The following is a 17,499-nucleotide window of genomic DNA, read 5'->3' as shown; positions in this document are numbered from 1 at the left end:
TTTGATTTGACGCTTAAAAAAGCGCCCCGCCCCGCCCATGATTGGTTCGTCTAACTTTGAAAATCTGACGCAGATTTTTGCATAAGAGAAGTCTCTTATGGAGTCTCGTTTTGCATTTACACTACATTACATTACATTACATCACATCACGTTGGAAATCGCACCAATTTATTTATCTCATAGACGGTTTTATGAAGTCTAGGAAATTTGACAGACCACATAGTTTTAAAAACCACCGAAAGCCACTTAACCATCGTGACAATGTTCCCTTGTCGGATTTTATTTATATTAAATCTCATGTTTCAAGTCAAATCTCTTTGTTGTCATGAAGTATTCGATTTTCTGGGACTTGTATATAAACGTTGTATACGCCTTTGTTCTCATCAAATGTTCCTCCTAGTTCTGTAACGGAGAACCCACGACTCCGAAGAGTTTATTGTCAAAAAATTATTGTCATTCATCATAGGAGATGACAGGTGAATTCCACGAAGAGTTCTAGAAAAAAACTTCATCGTCCAAACCATCTATATATTTGGTGAGCAAAAGTACGTCAGCCTCTGCAGAAAAGTTGTTTTTTGCATCGCCTTGACACAAACTCTAATAGTGGTGTAAAATCTATATACTGACAAAGACAGTGTTTGTTGAGTATAGAAAAAAATCGAATCAGTCTCTTTTTTATTTCACTGCAGTGGAAACATACAAGCACAAAGTAGAATTTAATTTAGCCTTGGCTGTAGTGTGTCTCACTATTGGTAACTTATGTGAAGTCATGTTCGCGTGACATCGTCTTTATAAAGTGACCTTGATATAGTGACATTATTTAAATGAATTGCAGCGGTAGTAGCATAGGTTACATAGCCGGTCTCAAAATATATTTTTTTTATCCATTAATTATTCTCCATATTCGAATGAAGCATTAATAAACACTGTCTTCATTACGCAAAAAACAAAAATTATAATCGCTAATTACGTAGTTTTAAATTGTCAAATATGGCCTGCCTGTCACACAGATAAGTGTCAATATTATAGACTACATGACTTCGGAGGATGCCAATCTCAAAATTTACGCCTCCCAATGTTGTCAACTTTGTTAACCACGATTAATATGATATATCAATTATTTCATTTTGGTACAGCGGTTAGGGGTTTACAGTTTCTGTGTAAAACACATGCCTGCTATAAACTAGAGATGTTAGGTGGGTATAAATACCAACATCTGTAAAAAGGTGATTTATTATTGCTCTCAATTAAGTACTTTATTTTCGTGTCTAAAGGGACCAGCAATTGTGTATTACTCTCCTACGACCGGATGAATAAATATTGACTGATATTATTTTTGCATACCGATATACGAGATACTAATACCACACACACGGCACCGATGAGTATATATATATATTTAGTACAAATACGATGGGATTGATAAACAGCTTGGAGCAGTCATAATGTATTGTCTTTATTTCGTATTTGTTGTTCTGGCACTGCCATACATTAGCAAGGTAAGCAACAAACGTGAACTTTAAAAACACGACAAATGTCTTGTTTGTTTGTATGTTTACTCTACACTAATTAATTGGGACAAATATGTTTTTTTTTCATGTCACGCAGTCAGTTCAACTCAGTGTATGCTTTCTACCTGGCATGCAATTTATGTATTGGGACAACAGTATTGTTCAGTTGATTGTATGTGCCCAGTATTATAACAAAATGTATATCTCGTTTGCAAGATCCATTTGTCTGATTATCTAATATAGTGACATTATGTGAATTAACTTGCGCAATGTCAAAATGTTGTTCAGTCATAGTCAATCACTTGTTGGCAATATTTGAATAAAATATTACAAAACATAATCCTAGTTTTCATCTCGTTTCAGAAATTTTTAGAAATCGGTGAAAACAAAACTATAACATTGCAAATTACGTTTTCTACAATTGCCAAATATGACTTTCTGTCACGCAAATAGAAGGATCACATTAGCTGTCGGTATTAACAAATTAACTACAATCATCAGTTTGTGACCGGCGTACCGAAGGCAGGTTATAGGTTGGCCTCCGAACTGTTTCCCAAGATTGCATTATTCAGACACAAAGGATTTTCTGAAAATACTTACATTGCATAAAAGTGAATAGCAAACCAAACGAAAATACAAAAACATATATTATGATTGTGTTTTCCACGATACATTTGAAATTTGACATGTTAAGACTCCTTGAATCGGTGGAGAATATATTACTATAGTTAGCCATGTAATAAAACGATGTTGGATTTGTAACTTTTAACATACATTTTGATTTATTTTATATTACAGCCATGTATTGCTAAAGCAGGTAAGCATTTTTTTTTTCAAATTTAAGAAATATTGATATCCTTTGTTATCTGCGCCAGCATGAACAGAGCACGGATAGAAGTTGCATGCAATGCTGTATGTATGTGTTGACTGTTCATCGTGTGTTGTATTTACTTGGAAAGTGACGTCATTTCATTGAATACAGTCGTACAAGTGAATCCCTACCTCAACAAGTAAAAGGCTAAAGTTTAGCATTATATTTCAATAGGAAGGTAGCTTTCCAAATTATATATATATATGTTCCCAATGAGATATGATTAGATTTCAAGGTTGATTAAGTTCTGTGTACTTTAATATACTGCTTATTGTTATACAAGGTCATATGCAAAGTGGGATCACGTGTGACTACATAATGCTGATTACAGTAAACACACAAGAAAAGGGCGGGAACTACATTATTAAGAATAATTAGAGGGCCATGTACCTGTTTGTGTATGTTCGGAATATACCTGTAATTATATCGGTTACATTCTGGTGTTTATACTCCAGGATCGGATACTGCATTTCTGTAAATGGGAGAGGGACAGACATTTGAATAATAAAATATTTGTATTGCCCTCTAAAGTGTATGTATGTCTTATTTTGTTTTGTCTATTAAAACTCCTATTTTTATATCAAGGTTGCCATGAGAAATAGAAACATATTTATAATTAGTGGACGTTTGGACGACACTTATTAGCCATATCACTATAGCAATGTATATATTTTCGGAAATATAGGATGGAGCTATGTGTTTCAAGGCATTATTTGAGATTAGGTTATGGAAAATATATGGCAGAAAAAAATTCCACATGTGTGCCGTTTATGGTCGTCCATTCATACTATATACAAGTTGCTTCTTGTTTTAATGTCACTCCTTTAAATTAAATTCATTTTTTGTTTATCAGAACAACCGCACATTGTTCTAATATTCGTGGATGACCTTGGGTGGAATGACGTGGAATGGCACAACCCGGATATCAAGATGCCCGTCTTGAGTAAACTCGCCGCTGATGGCGTCATATTCAACCAATCATATACACATCCTACATGTACACCGTAAGTGATAATATCGTTACTGTGAATGGAATGTAGTTAGAATTTATTCAGCTAAGTTCAATACCAAGATGTGTATCTATATGATAGCATGTATTCCAGTGCCTTGCTTGAACTGTAAATCCCGTGCAAATAAACTCAAATTTATAATATAATTTATAATAACTCATATTTCTCTGTATTTGCAGTATACTATATATATGAATTATTATACTAAATATATTTATATCATATTCTTCAGATCAAGAGCTGCTATGATGACGGGAATGTATCCGTTTAGAACAGGAAATCAGGTAAGAACTATTGTTACTATGGGAACTCATCCTGGCACCAGCCTGAGTGATAGCATTGGGTTATTTTTTCTATAAATGGTTTTAAAATTAATTCTTAAAATTATTTAAAATCAATTACTCAAATTAGTTAAAAAATAAAATCAGAAATGTTTTGTTTATGTTTATTAACAGCATCAAATGATCTTCAACCTCCATCCTAGTGGAGTTCCATTGGAATTCAAGCTATTACCAGAAAAACTGAAAGAAGTTGGGTATTTTACTCATATGGTTGGGAAGTAAGTAGACCGGAAAAAATATTCATTAGGTTGAGTTTATATTTTAGTTTAAAAAACAATTGAATGTTGTACTAGAACATGAATTTACATTCGCCCCAATGAGATTTGTTTAGTAAACCTCGCGTGAGTAAAAGTCACGTGACCAACAAAGTTTCTTCCATATTAGTGGCTCAATGATACATAACCATTTGTCAGATAACCTAAACTCATATAATCAAAAGATACTATGCGAAACAGACATACTTGTTTTTGTTTTTTCAATGAAACATTATGGCCTCAAAACCAAATCCTCAATCGAAATTGCATCAGTTAACATTATAATTTTCGAACATTCCGCCCATCAGTTTTATGAAATGTCGGTCTGGACCACTAAAAAACAATAACATGACTCAAAATACTAAATAGGGCGACCCCAGAACTTTCGTTGCGTGTTGCTGCTGCTCTAACATGCACTATTGACCACACGCAACGACGGTGTATATCGCCAACATACAACCAATAGTGTTAATAAATAACAAAATTAAACGCTGGTGGTTTTTATTTATAGATGGCACTTAGGGTTCTGTAAGGAAGAGTATCTACCAACCAGTCGTGGCTTTGACTCGCACTATGGTCTATGGACATTGGGAGTCGGCCACTATGATAAAATGAATGGAGTATTATGTAAGTAGGGAATGTAAATCAACTGATGTAAACTTTACTACCCAAACAGAGAGAATATAGAGCGTGGCAATGCTTCTCCGTACCACGAATGCTCTTCACATTTGTTAGTGTGTTTCAATAAATTTATGCTGGTGGTCACCCGGCATGAAGCTTTTAGAATAGGATAAGGCCCTCATAAATCATCCAGACCTCAGGGTATTTTATCAGAAGAATACGTGGGACTTTTCTGACTCAAAACCCGTCCAAACCATCCATAAATGTACATTTTGTGTCAATTCGCAAAGTTTTGAAGGCATTTAGTCAAATCAACAACACAGTTACGAAATTCGTAATGAGAAAGGGGATCATGAAACTATTTTACAAAAAAAAGAAAAGAAATATACTTAAATAATTCTAGAACGTTGATTACGCAATGCATGAACGCAGTGCAAGTGTGTGCATGAAAGTTGATATTTATCATATTTGTCTGCATAATGATCTAATTGAAAAAAATCATACAGTCCAAAGACTAAGGATCGACGTCATGTTCCAGCCCAATGGGCGGTGTACGTGTCAGACACATTACCTATAGTGTGAGCTTTTGGTTTTTACCCAGCTTTTGTGGTTTCTCATCAGCACAGTACTAGTGAAACTTGGTTAGTGTTTCATTTTTGATGTCACGTGATCCGTAAGCATGTCATAGAGCATTCTGATTGGCCGAGAAGCACTAGATGGTTTTTATTCAGAGGTTCAGTTAACCCATCTTTATGTTTTCTTTTTCTAGCGCCATCAGAAGGGTATGATTTCCGTGACAACATCGGAGTGGTACCAAAAAGTGATGAATATCTGACAGTAAGTACAGTTAATAGTTTTATAACCATAATTTTCCTTTTCTTTGGTTCTTTGAATATTTGATTCGTAAACGAATCTGGTTAATTTATTTTAACGAGAAGATGAGTAAGAAGATGTCACGATAAAATTATGTAAATGTGGTGAAAAGCAATGTATTAATAAATCGTCAAATATTATATATTAATTGTATTTTTTTTTCTTACTAAGTTAATGCTTGCAGAGAGAGCAGAGCATATAATAAATGGACATTACAATAAACATCCACTATTTCTTCAGTTTACAATGGACATCCCTGCAAAGCATCTAGAGGTAACTAAATTATTCAATGGGTTAAACTAGTTCAATGATAAGATATATATAATTCCATCTATTATTATATCAAGTTAAAGACAATTTTCTTAAATAATAACAAGGTGACAACTCACAAGTGTAGCTTTTAACAGAAAATAGAAAAATTTACTTATCTTCCCAAATTATTGATTAGTCGGTCACCAAAAACTAATATGAGCAAGAAGCAAGGATCAAGTTGTCCCTTAACCACATTTCCCAATCCAATCCAAACGACACTCCAATGCTATCCGCCATAGACCCTGGACCTCTATAACTTCTAAAAGGTTTAGGCACTGCATTTGTACTATTGTTGATTTTTCCACGCTGATTAGGGATTCTGCTCGTAGTAATAGTTATATGTCTGCATGCTTGAACACCCGATCATCCAGGCAAGGACTGTTGTGTATCTCTAATTTTTGCAATGCAGGCACCAATATCTGAAATACCTTTGTGAATACTACTGGGGATGAATATCATTCCGAATGTACATTTCCTCCTAGACTGCTTATTAGCGTAGGTCACAACTGTTACTGGATGTAATGATGTATGGAATAAATGAATTGCAAATCAAGTTATGGATAATCTGATGCTTTGACTTCCTATCGAATGTATTGTTGTGTATGGATTCAGATAAAGGCGATCTGAAACAGATAGATAGATGCTCCCCCTCCCCACAAACTTTGACTTATCACTATAAACATTGTTAACATATTAAAAGTTAAAGCACTTTTAATTTCCATACACTGTTTTTGAAATGAATGTTAAAATTACGGGTTTTCTACAGAAAAGTTAGGGTTAAGAAATTGATCCTGAACTACGACATATATTCAAGGTTTTGTGTAACTTCGAGGGCTGGGCTGAACTGACAAAGCCACCCCACCCCACATTTACCCCTGTTAGAATCTCCTTACTGCAGATATGTATGAGTATGGGTCCGTCTGTCAATACTGACAGTGTTAAAATCCCGCATTGCTATCTCAGCTCGTGGTGCGTCAACGGACATTTCTGGCTAACATTTAGTAACGGAATCTAAACAATAGCTCTTCGCCACAAACCAAAACGTCCGGGTCAGAGAAATTAGCTCATCGAAAGATTTTATGAGAGTGTAATAGTGCTTACAATAGTTTTCAGCCATTTAGCCTCCAGGTGGCGCATAATAATTAGAACCAATTCACTGAATCAAAAAAATATCATAGAAAGTAATTTCGCTAACTCTCGCAGTTTCAAACTAAAAAACGACATAATAGGTTGGTTTGAAAAAACACCGAACGAATCAGTTTTGCGATTAAATAAAGAGCTATCAATGAGACCCCGATTGGCAATTCTGGTTAAATGAGATTACTTGCGCCTACAACTTTTTTTGTTAATTATAAATGATTAGCTACTCGATAATTGATGAAAATAATATCAATGTTAAAAGTCAAGTTCGAAACATTCAGTGTTTTTGGTGTCAGTGCTGTTGTGTTTATTGTCATTTTTACTTCCACCAGTGACATAATATATGTGCGCACATCTATTGTTATTATTCCGTATGTATATACTCACTTTTCTCTGAATGTTTGGTTTTCCTCAGATCCCAGATACATTTGAAGCGTTGTATTGCGATATTGAAGATGAACGAACCAGGAAATTTTATGGTATGTAATGCGAGTGGCATATACACTTAGTTTTATCTAGGGGCACTACACTATCAAAACCCCTACACTTATCAGAACCACCTAGCTGTACCAGTCTGGGTCGTATGCAAGATTTGATGCTAATCCGGCGGTACTCACTGCTGACGTTAAAATATCGTGTGATTAAAGGGTGGTGGTCGTAGTCGCGCCAACACAATTGTTCAATGCTCTCGTCTAATGAAAATCAAGAATATGAGTTTCGATCGTGGCGCGACGTGCAATAATTACCGTCTGTGACTTTTTCGATACATTAACCAAAGAAATTACCCAGTAGGTAATGTCTCAGGTTGTACTTGTTGGTCTGTGCAACAGTCAATATCGCCATCTTTGTTCATATGAGACCCATATCTCGCGCATGCGTGGCGCGAAGACCACCGCCCTTTAAATATTTTATATCTCAATCTCATGCATATTTCCACAGTCGAAACAAGCGAATCCTCGGAGTGATAAAAGTCGAATTATTGCGATATCGATCTGTCCTGTATTACGTCACACTGGAGATACTCAGGGTATGCATGTGTTAAAAATTAAGACAAGTCATATGACCCCCACAATAAACTAAACATCTCTTCTCAATGGCCTACTTACAGGCTTACAATGTCACCATGGACAGTTTCCTTCCTACTATATTTCATCACTTTTATTGAGTATTGCAGAGATCCATCCACTGACCGATTGTAATAATGATTTCTCGTCTCGTTAAAATGCACAAAACGGCAAAACATATTATTTTTCTCACTTTTTCAGGAAAGTTATCTTTGATGGACCATGTAATTGGTCGTGTGGTAGATGCGTTGAAGGCACGTGAAATGTGGGACGATACGGTATTGATGTTCATTGGTGACGTAAGTGTGTTTCGCAAATTTCTAAATATTCAAATCGGAGAATTTAGATTCATATTGGCCTTGTTTGTAGCTCACATGGCCAATTTCCATTCAAACTAATTTTCTATTATTGGTGATTAATTTGAAAATTTAAGACTCAATTTTGATCTATTCTATTCTATTCTATTCTATTCTATTCTATTCTATTCTATTCTATTCTATTCTATTCTATTCTATTCTATTCTATTCTATTCTATTCTATTCTATTCTTGTTTGTTTGTGTTTATTTACGCAGAATGGAGCGTTAGCATCTCAAGCCGGGTCTAACTACCCATTCCGGGGTATTGCTGGTACGCTGTTTGAGGGCGCCACTCGAGTTCCATCACTTATCCATGGGAGTATGTTGCGGGAGACTGGATATGTAAATAATGAGTGAGTTAATGGTGGTGATGAAATTCTTGTATTGTTATTTTGAAATACCTAAAAGTGTTTGGACTTCCCCTGTTAAACTCGATTCATTTTACACGTGTTTCTATTTCAGGTTATGGAACTTGGTTGATTTGCATAGAACGATACTTGCATTGGCAGGCGCTGAATCTGGTTCTAGTACGTTGTTAATAGAATATGTTTCGTAATTTTTTAAAGTACGATATTTCGCCGCTTTAATATTCTATAATCTGTTTTGTATTATATTAACAGTGTGTGAACTTGATGGAATGAATATGTGGGACACATTCTCAAAAGGTAAAAAATCACCAAGGGAAGAACACGTCTATAATATAGATGATGATCCGATATCCCCCGGTGCTGCTATCAGGTAAGAACTGATATATTTATGAATGTATGTGGCAATTTAACATTTCAAAAATAAAATATTAAATTACTATCTTGGTAAGTACGTGAATGACATTAGATTTAGGTTGTTAGCAAGTTTACTACCAATTACTTTAACTTTAAATTTCAATTGAATTGAGGTAGCGAGAAGCAGTATTTCCTGCTGAAATTTGCATTTGCGTAATTATTTATTTTATTTATTCTACAATTGTGTCTATGTCCTGCGACACAATGCTCTATTTTAGTATGTTATCCACGTCCCACGAATGTGTGGTAGAATGCATCACACATGTTGAATATAATCTCATCATGAATTATTGTTGGTATGTTTTTAGGATCGGAGACTATAAACTGATTACAGGACATCCGGATTTATTGTATCCATATCGCGATATCAGTTTAACAGGTAAATATATATTAAATACACGATTGAAATTTTATCGGATCCAAATTGTAGAAAGATGAGAACCACAGTATCATACGCATACCAATGTTCATTTCAGATGGTTGGTACAATTATGGTGACCCCCCAGCAAGCGGGTTGCCAAGTACAGATCAAGAAGCAAACGCACCGCCCCCATTGAACGTGGAATACTTGTTCAATGTCGTAGGTAAGAATGGTGTAATTTACCTTGTTACGTAGTATTGGCATTCACGACGATTATAGCGCACCAACTCGCATTTTAACACGTGTAATTTGAGAAATTTATTTTTCTATGGCGAAATATTTCTACATCTATGTGAAAATTCAGCAAATGTTATTATCACAGGTGACCCGAACGGGTGTGTGTATTCTAAATCCGCTCATGGTGACACAGAATAGTACCATTTTCGTCATTATTATAAAATGATGTGAAGATTTATTCAACATACTGATATTCTTATGATTGTAAACAAAATGCCAGTTACATAGATTATACTTCATTTAAACAATGTGAAAAGCTATAACTTCAATTTACGACATGTTTTAACATTCTAGTACCGTCACTTTAAAGTGCGATTGTTTTCTTTGCAATGTTACACAACACAAATGACAATGACGTTGACCTTTGATAGCCCTTAAGATATTTCCACATGGAAAATAATTTTAACCGATTCGGGATTACACCCATCGAAAACCGGAAGTTTGTGTGAAGGGTGAAAATGTTTGAGTACCCAATGAATAACAGTTGAATTATCTAACAATATACTTTCTCATTTTCAATCAGTTGACCCATCGGAAAAAAACAACATTGCCGATCAACATCCCGATATAGTACAGAATTTACGTGATCGACTGGATGAACATCGTAAACTACTAATTCCGCCCGTAAACCAAACAACAGAGCTAGCCGGTGATGCCGCGAATTATTGCGGCGTTTGGTCGCCTGGATGGTGTTAGTTGCTACTCACACTACTAAACCTATCACATCACAGTGTTAACTATTGAAGATATGTATACGTAATTTTTACTACCTATTTTGACATATTCGATGCAACACTAGTAATCTGTCAATTTACATCGTTCGATGTGAGTCATCATGACAAGCACTGCCGCCGTCACATATATACGAACAAAATAAACCAAACTAATGCAACCTTTTTCCCAGTGTTTCAAATCAAACATAATTATATGGTGAGGTAGTGGGATAGATACGAATATGAAGATGTACTCGGAAAATAATTTCATTTATTATGTTACCGTAATCCCTTATTTAAAGCCATACATTATTTAGTTTGATAAGATTATAAGTAAACGATATAAACATGAGGACCAAAATTATGACATACTAGTAGAATATTTAGTTGGCGGGAGTTGTCATAATAAATATAAAACGAGAGCGCAGCATATTAAAGCGGGGGAGTCGTCACCTGCGAGTGCGCAGACAGCCATAGTATGTTGTTATTTACAAACAAGCGTCCTCCCATGAACCTTTGCGTTTTTAGTGTGCTTTGTTATCGTCGCTTAAAACTCAATTTTCGCGCGTGCGCAGGTGACGACAACAGGGAAAGGAAAGTATGCACATTTTCTCATCATTGGGAACAACCGTTCCTACATCACATAGAACGCTTTATCACTAATCAATTAACTTGTTTCTTTTTGGCTTGGGGTGATTAACATGGGTACATTCTAGTATACATAGGCATCAAATAAACGTCCATTGTTAAGAAGGAAACACACATTGTGCTGCTTGGTAGTTCATTGCGGGAACAGGATACAATAGTTATGATCACCGTGTTACAGAGAATTGTTACATATTAAGGTTATAGCCGTTTGTCTCGGCTGAAGTTACATTTTAAGACACAAAATTGCGAAAACATCATGAAAATGTCATCAAAACGAACCACTAATTGGCATATATATGACATTTTATATGAATAGAAGGAGAAATATAATGTAGTTATGATATTCTTCCAGCAATGAATTTAATTCAAAAGACACTATATTCAAAACTGCGCATGAGCAAATTTTGGTGTTCTATTTTTGAACTTGTGTTCGCGTGTTATGTATTAAGGTAGAGATGCAGGTTCGTGAGCACTTGGGAGTGAATTTTATTTTGCTTTTTATCATTCAAACAGTCTTGGCTATAGACTGTTAAAATTTTGTAGAATTGTGAATAGTGGAACATACTCAAAAAACGATTTAAAAATATAGATAGATTCTCTCTTTTGAATGCTTAGCAAGATTTAGCAAGGCTGTACATAAATAATAAAAAAGAAATATGGTGAAAAAAAAGAAATGACGGGATCTCCATATTATGCACTACATTTAACTAAAAACAAAACGATAATAGCCATTTTAATTTTGAGCATTAGCAAACTTCTTACTGAGTGAATTGTTATGCAAATTAGCAATTATCTCAGCTTCTTTTTAGTGCACATCCCAGAACTTTAAAAAAAATAGCTCCTAGACGCTTTGATCTTTTGTTTTGAAATTTTCACAAATGATTGACAATGTGTTTATCTTCAAAACGCCGTTGGGGTATTGCTTTTGGTTGAACAGTGTTACAGCAATCGTACAGACAACTAGCCTGGGTGTTAATATATGCATAAACTTGAAGTAGTGAAATTTGGGCGGCTGCCCTGCAAAATTGGCAACTGGTAGACAGTTTTCAAGACGGCATTTTCTTCACAGTAAATAGATGTACCCATAAACTAATTTTGACAGGGAACAAAAGCATAGTTTAGGAGCTAATTTTTTTAAATCACTTTTTACCCCAAAAAAGCACATTTTTGTGCATATTTCAAACTACAGTGACCATAAAAAAATACTAACAAAATTTTAAAATTCATACAATAAGCTTTCCGAAAATATATATTTTTGTGGACAAGGGAGGTCATCTTGGTTTCCTAATTAACTAATTAAAATACCTGTCAGGTAAACTGCATCTCTACCTTAACTGCATCACATGCATTACTTGCATAGCGGTTCATACAACTAAAACTAAAACCCACTAAATAAAAACAAATATCGTATAGCGTAACACTTTTACAGATACTGTCGTTATAAAAAATATTTTTGATTGTTTGATTACTGAATTAACCTACTTTTAGTGTTCCCCTAATGTCACAAAAGGGACAAATCTAATAGAGGTCCATCCAAGGCAAACTTATATCAAGTATCAATGCAATTTTAAGAAGAAGTCAACAATATTTTTAACAAAACAGGCCAAAAATGTTTGCTAAAAATAGACAATTGAAGATATTATCACGGAATGAATAAATATGAGATTCACCCACGGTACATACATACCAAGTATCAATGCAATTAAGCTGGTAGTTTTTAGGAAGAAGGTGATAGAAGATAATTGCTAACGGACGGATGACGACGGGCAACATTACCTGTATGACCAGCCGCAACTATATAAGGACGACTACCATAGTTTGTTAGGTATCTCGGCACAGATCAAACGGAAAGGCGTCGAGTAGGCAAAGAGGGCGTTGTTGGACGGGCATTAAAAGAACATGTAGGGTCAATTATTGAAATGGGTCCAACAATCCAAATTGAAGAGAAAGATGCCAACCTGATAATAACATTTATATATTTACTTCCATTTTTTCTATTTTTATTCTCGGCGTGTTTTAATGACGTTCACAGACTGGTAGACTCAACGTAGCTCTTGGGAGATGGAAATGGCGGAGTTCATGTTAAATTTGTAAAAATACATGTTGCGTGTTTCAATGGTTAAGGGAGTGACACGCACAGGCATAGACATATTGACTTATTTGCATCGTCATCGTATAAGCACGCAAGTATAATATTACGATAGCCTGTAGACTCGTCCACGCATGTCTCCAGCTTCCAGCTCTCTCCATGTACGTCCGTTCTAAGGAATGGACCTTAATATTCCTATTTGAGTCTTAGCTTGTCCTATTCATAGGACTATGTGAGAACATTGACCAAATGCGGCTTTCAAAACAACCCACAATAACAACAATAAACAAACAGATATTAAAACTAGCATCTAACAATTTAGAAAATTGAATAGGTCCATACAATATTATATAACACCCATAAAGCCGCGCGACTAGCAGCGCAACGTTGCTTGAGTTGTCTCGTGTGTGTGTTATAATCGCGTCGCCAATTTGGTTCAGGAAAAGCAGTCTTCTATGGAGTAAGAGTCTTTCTAGAAAATGGTGTATTGAGTGTTGTTTGAAGGTTAGACAAGATCACTCTATAAATATGGAAAGTGTTACATGCAAAGATACCAGTAAAAGAAATAATTTCATACTAATGTCAATAAATACAAGGAAGGAACACATTGTTACGCTTCGCAAAGCAAAACATGACATTATTTTCTTGTTATTTATTTAGTATTTATTTATATTACCGGTATTATTCGAACAAAGTCGATTCTAAAACGTTTATTTTAGATTACTGGTAGTTCAAGTGTATGTAGCCATGTTACTCTTTCAGCATTAGGATTGTTTAGAGCAATACTGTTACCCGATCTGGGCATGTGCACAGTTGATTATTCTATTCTATTCTATTCTATTCTATTCTATTCTATTCTATTCTATTCTATTCTATTCTATTCTATTCTATTCTATTCTATTCTATTCTTGATCTTTTTCTACATCATAGGCAGTTTATTCAAACGCGATACACTCGTAACATTCTCGACAGTAACTAATACTTTATTATCACAAAACCTTTAACTATGACCAAGAACGACACATAATTTTGAAAATTATTTGAAATTACTAGCTTGTCTATAAGTGCGCAAATGGAGACGTAAAAATAGTAAAAAAACAGCGATAACTAACCTCGCTCTACGTAAAGATTGAACGTGAAAATAATTACGCTGAATTAATATTTACCGTCCATACAATTGAACATATGTTGTCTTTGCTGTGGCTGATGTACAGAACCCGGATGTAACGTTAGGCGAATTTCAGTACAAATGAACTCGTAAAAAATGGAGATGCACAATTTCATAAAAACCAAACATTATATGTATGTATTGACGAGACACCTTATGTTAAAATAATATATGAAAAATAATTGTTGTTTTTTCCGTTCAATTGCCAGTAATTATTTAATACATTATTTACACAGTTAGTGTCGATGTTGTTGTTGCCCTTCCAAAACACAGGTAATACCAGTGTCAACTAAATTATCTACGTGATGTTGCAAAATTCAATGGTAAGTTGGATTTCTTCTAGATAACAGCTATATATCATACTTGTACCAAGCAAAACTCTTGATCAGTGATTAGTTTTGTGTTATTGAGCTAATAATTCATACGTCTTCTTTAAAATTCAACCTTCCGGAAACGCGATAATGAGAAGAGTGACATGCACGGCTTTCGAGAATCATAGAATCATAAGATCTGCGCATGCCCCTTTGCATGCCAAACGCTCGAAACCGAAGACGGTCACGTTATGTAGCAGTTTGCTCGACGCCATTCAATGGAACCCGCTGGCCGGTTTTATTTTGTTCATAAGACATGCAATGACGTTTTGATTGTGATTTCTGGTAATTATTGATCTTAGCAACCGATTCTATCAAATACATTTTCTTCAAGTAACATTGTGTTGACCGTTTCATGCAATCCTTGTGATTAATTTGAAATGCAAATATGTAGTCACGTCATTCTGTGCATAGACCTGTGTCACCATTAAAAGCGATTGAAACAACTTATATTCAATTCCCGGCTAGTTCCGGTGCTTGCCAGAACCAGTTAACACTGTGTCAGTCGAAGAGCATGAATCCGATGGGAAAGGGTGAAACAAAAGAGCATCACTCCAAAGAATTGCAGTTATTCAGTTGCAGTATACCTTCGAATTAAAAAAAATGTGTTTCATGGACCCAGCGCATGGGACCCAACAAATAAAACACGACACACCGGGACGACCAGGCCTTTAAAATCACCTTACTTTTTGGACAATACCAGACTGACTTGCGTGGCACTTTTGTATTGTTATTACGTGTAAATTGTACTGCTTTGTAGACTGAATAAAAATATCCAATACAAATTTCAAAATTAATCGAAATGAGTAGAGTATTATAATATGCATGGCAATATCTTCTACCGACCACAGCGCTATGCGATTATGAAATTAGAAAAACAGGCGTTGAAAGACACACCATTTAATAATGGAAGACCTACCGCAGGAGGACTTTCTTTTGAAGAAAAAGCTTCGGCCGATTATGGACTCTTTTTAAAACTGGGAAGAAGTAATTTTTTCGACGAGGTCAACTATATATAGACGGAACATTATACAACTATAAAGAATCAACCTAAATAACATTTTATAACTTTTTAATATAACAATGAGCTTTAAAAACTTTACCATTTTTACTGAATTGTTTTATAGGAGTAACATAATTTTCATTGTATGCTTTTTTGTTTTACTTTGTGTGTTTGAAGCTGCGTCGTTGTAGACGTGACTCGTTCTTTATTGTAACAGTTTTTTATTTGTTGTGTGTTCTAACTTTTTTTGTTGTATCATGTAACTTGCTTATCGGAATGTGTGGAGGGTGCGCTACCTAGTAAATTAATGCATAATGTTTAAATTAATATCACTTAACGCCAGGGGACTTAGGAGTGCTAAGAAACGTAAATCAGTCTTCCGTTGGATTGAATACCAACACAGTAATGTCATCTTCCTGCAAGGACAGGTCACTTTTTATTCTCTCACGGTAGTAAAGTAAGTAGAGGTACGGCGATTATTTTACGGAACTTTGACTATAAAACTCACTATGTTAAAACGGATTCCATGGGTAGAGTTGTTATTGTATCTATATATATCTTAGGCAAACAATACTTATTAATAAAGTCTTATGCCCCTAACAATGAACATGAGCATAACAAATTCCTTCTTTCTATCTACGAAATGGTGAAATCGTGCAATTTTGATCTGGATATAAAGATTATATGGGGAGGAGACCATAACTTTACTATTAATAATAATATTGACAGGAATGGTTGTCATCCACCTCCTTAAAAAATCTCACTTACAACATTTACAAATTTGTGTGATAACTTAGATCTAGTGGATATTCGGCGATCTAGAAATCCTAATGAGCCGTTTAGATTACTTTATGATCAGCAATTCCTTACAAATGGAAGTCATCAAATCTGACATTATACCGTGTGCGTATTCCGACCACTCGGCTATTTCTTCAATCATAAGAACGGTAGCAAAAAGGCGAGGTTCTTCCTACTGGAAATTTAACAACAGTTTAATTAACGATCAGGACTATGTAACATTAATTAATGCAACAATTTCAGAGTGGAGAAAAGAGTGTGGGAGTGACGTAGACGATTTGATCTTGTGGGATTACATTAAATTAATTAAATTTTATAATTAAATAAAATCTTGTACTATTAGATTTAGTAAAATAAAATCTAGGGAACGGAAAATTAATATGTAAAGAACCATCTGAAAAAAATAAGACGGATTTAGAAGAAATCGGTAAAGATTAAATGTTTATTATAATTACATAACGGAAGAGTCAATCATTAGAGCACGAGCAGACGACTATGAATTTGGGGACAAAAACAACAAATATTTTCTAAGTTTAGAAAAACGTAACTACAACAAATCGAATATAACGCAGTTAATTAATACTAAAGGAGATCTTCTCACTGCTCCAAATAAAATTATGCAAGAAATAAAAGAATTTTACACTGTTTTGTATACAAGCAATTCATCTACTCTTGACCCTGACAGCCATAACCAGTTTATTTATAATAATGGAATACCTAAATTAGATAATGAAAGAAGAAACTCATGCGGGAGCGTCCTCACCCAAATTGAAACTTTTGCTGCTCTACAGTGTTTACCTCACAATAAAACTCCCGGAAATGATGGTTTGAGCTCGGAATTCTATACATGTTTTTGGCCCTCTATTGGACAAATAGTCACAAATTCGCTGAACGTTGCATACGTGTCAACAAGTT

The 17,499-nt window shown here is 34.9% G+C and overlaps 1 protein-coding gene across 2 annotated transcripts; it reads left to right on the top strand.

Moving 5' to 3' along the window:
- The first annotated feature begins 1,369 nt into the window (after positions 1–1,369).
- Positions 1,370–10,686, top strand: LOC100368255 (arylsulfatase B-like). Of its 2 annotated transcripts, XM_002730784.3 has the most exons (16): positions 1,370–1,499; positions 2,310–2,328; positions 3,236–3,386; positions 3,625–3,676; positions 3,848–3,951; positions 4,499–4,614; positions 5,378–5,445; positions 5,653–5,754; positions 7,349–7,412; positions 8,199–8,296; positions 8,571–8,707; positions 8,817–8,881; positions 8,975–9,092; positions 9,445–9,515; positions 9,613–9,720; positions 10,318–10,686. In XM_002730784.3, the coding sequence occupies exons 1-16, from the start codon at positions 1,446–1,448 to the stop codon at positions 10,488–10,490; spliced, it is 1,500 nt and encodes a 499-aa protein (XP_002730830.1). In that variant the 5' UTR covers positions 1,370–1,445; the 3' UTR covers positions 10,491–10,686. The 2 variants fall into 2 exon arrangements, with proteins under 2 accessions (XP_002730830.1, XP_085362905.1); XM_085506779.1 differs by lacking the exons at positions 1,370–1,499; positions 2,310–2,328; positions 3,236–3,386 and adding an exon at positions 3,460–3,500.
- Positions 10,687–17,499: the final 6,813 nt, after the last annotated feature.

The sequence above is a fragment of the Saccoglossus kowalevskii genome, chromosome 13 (genome assembly GCF_978046115.1).
Source record: "Saccoglossus kowalevskii chromosome 13, keSacKowa6.1, whole genome shotgun sequence".
NCBI classification, from domain to species: Eukaryota; Metazoa; Hemichordata; class Enteropneusta; family Harrimaniidae; genus Saccoglossus; species Saccoglossus kowalevskii.
The sequence above is the reverse complement of the archived record's forward strand: the minus strand, read 5'-3'. Positions and strand labels throughout refer to the sequence as shown.

What these genes read in the sequence shown, in the direction of transcription:
- LOC100368255 (XM_002730784.3), top strand. Translation starts at nt 1,446, where the DNA reads ATGTATTGTCTTTATTTCGTATTTGTTGTTCTGGCACTGCCATACATT. An exon ending in TCCCCCGGTGCTGCTATCAG is followed by an intron (nt 9,093 to 9,444) that starts GTAAGAACTGAT and finishes GTATGTTTTTAG; the next exon opens with GATCGGAGACTATAAACTGA. An exon ending in TCGCGATATCAGTTTAACAG is followed by an intron (nt 9,516 to 9,612) that starts GTAAATATATAT and finishes TGTTCATTTCAG; the next exon opens with ATGGTTGGTACAATTATGGT.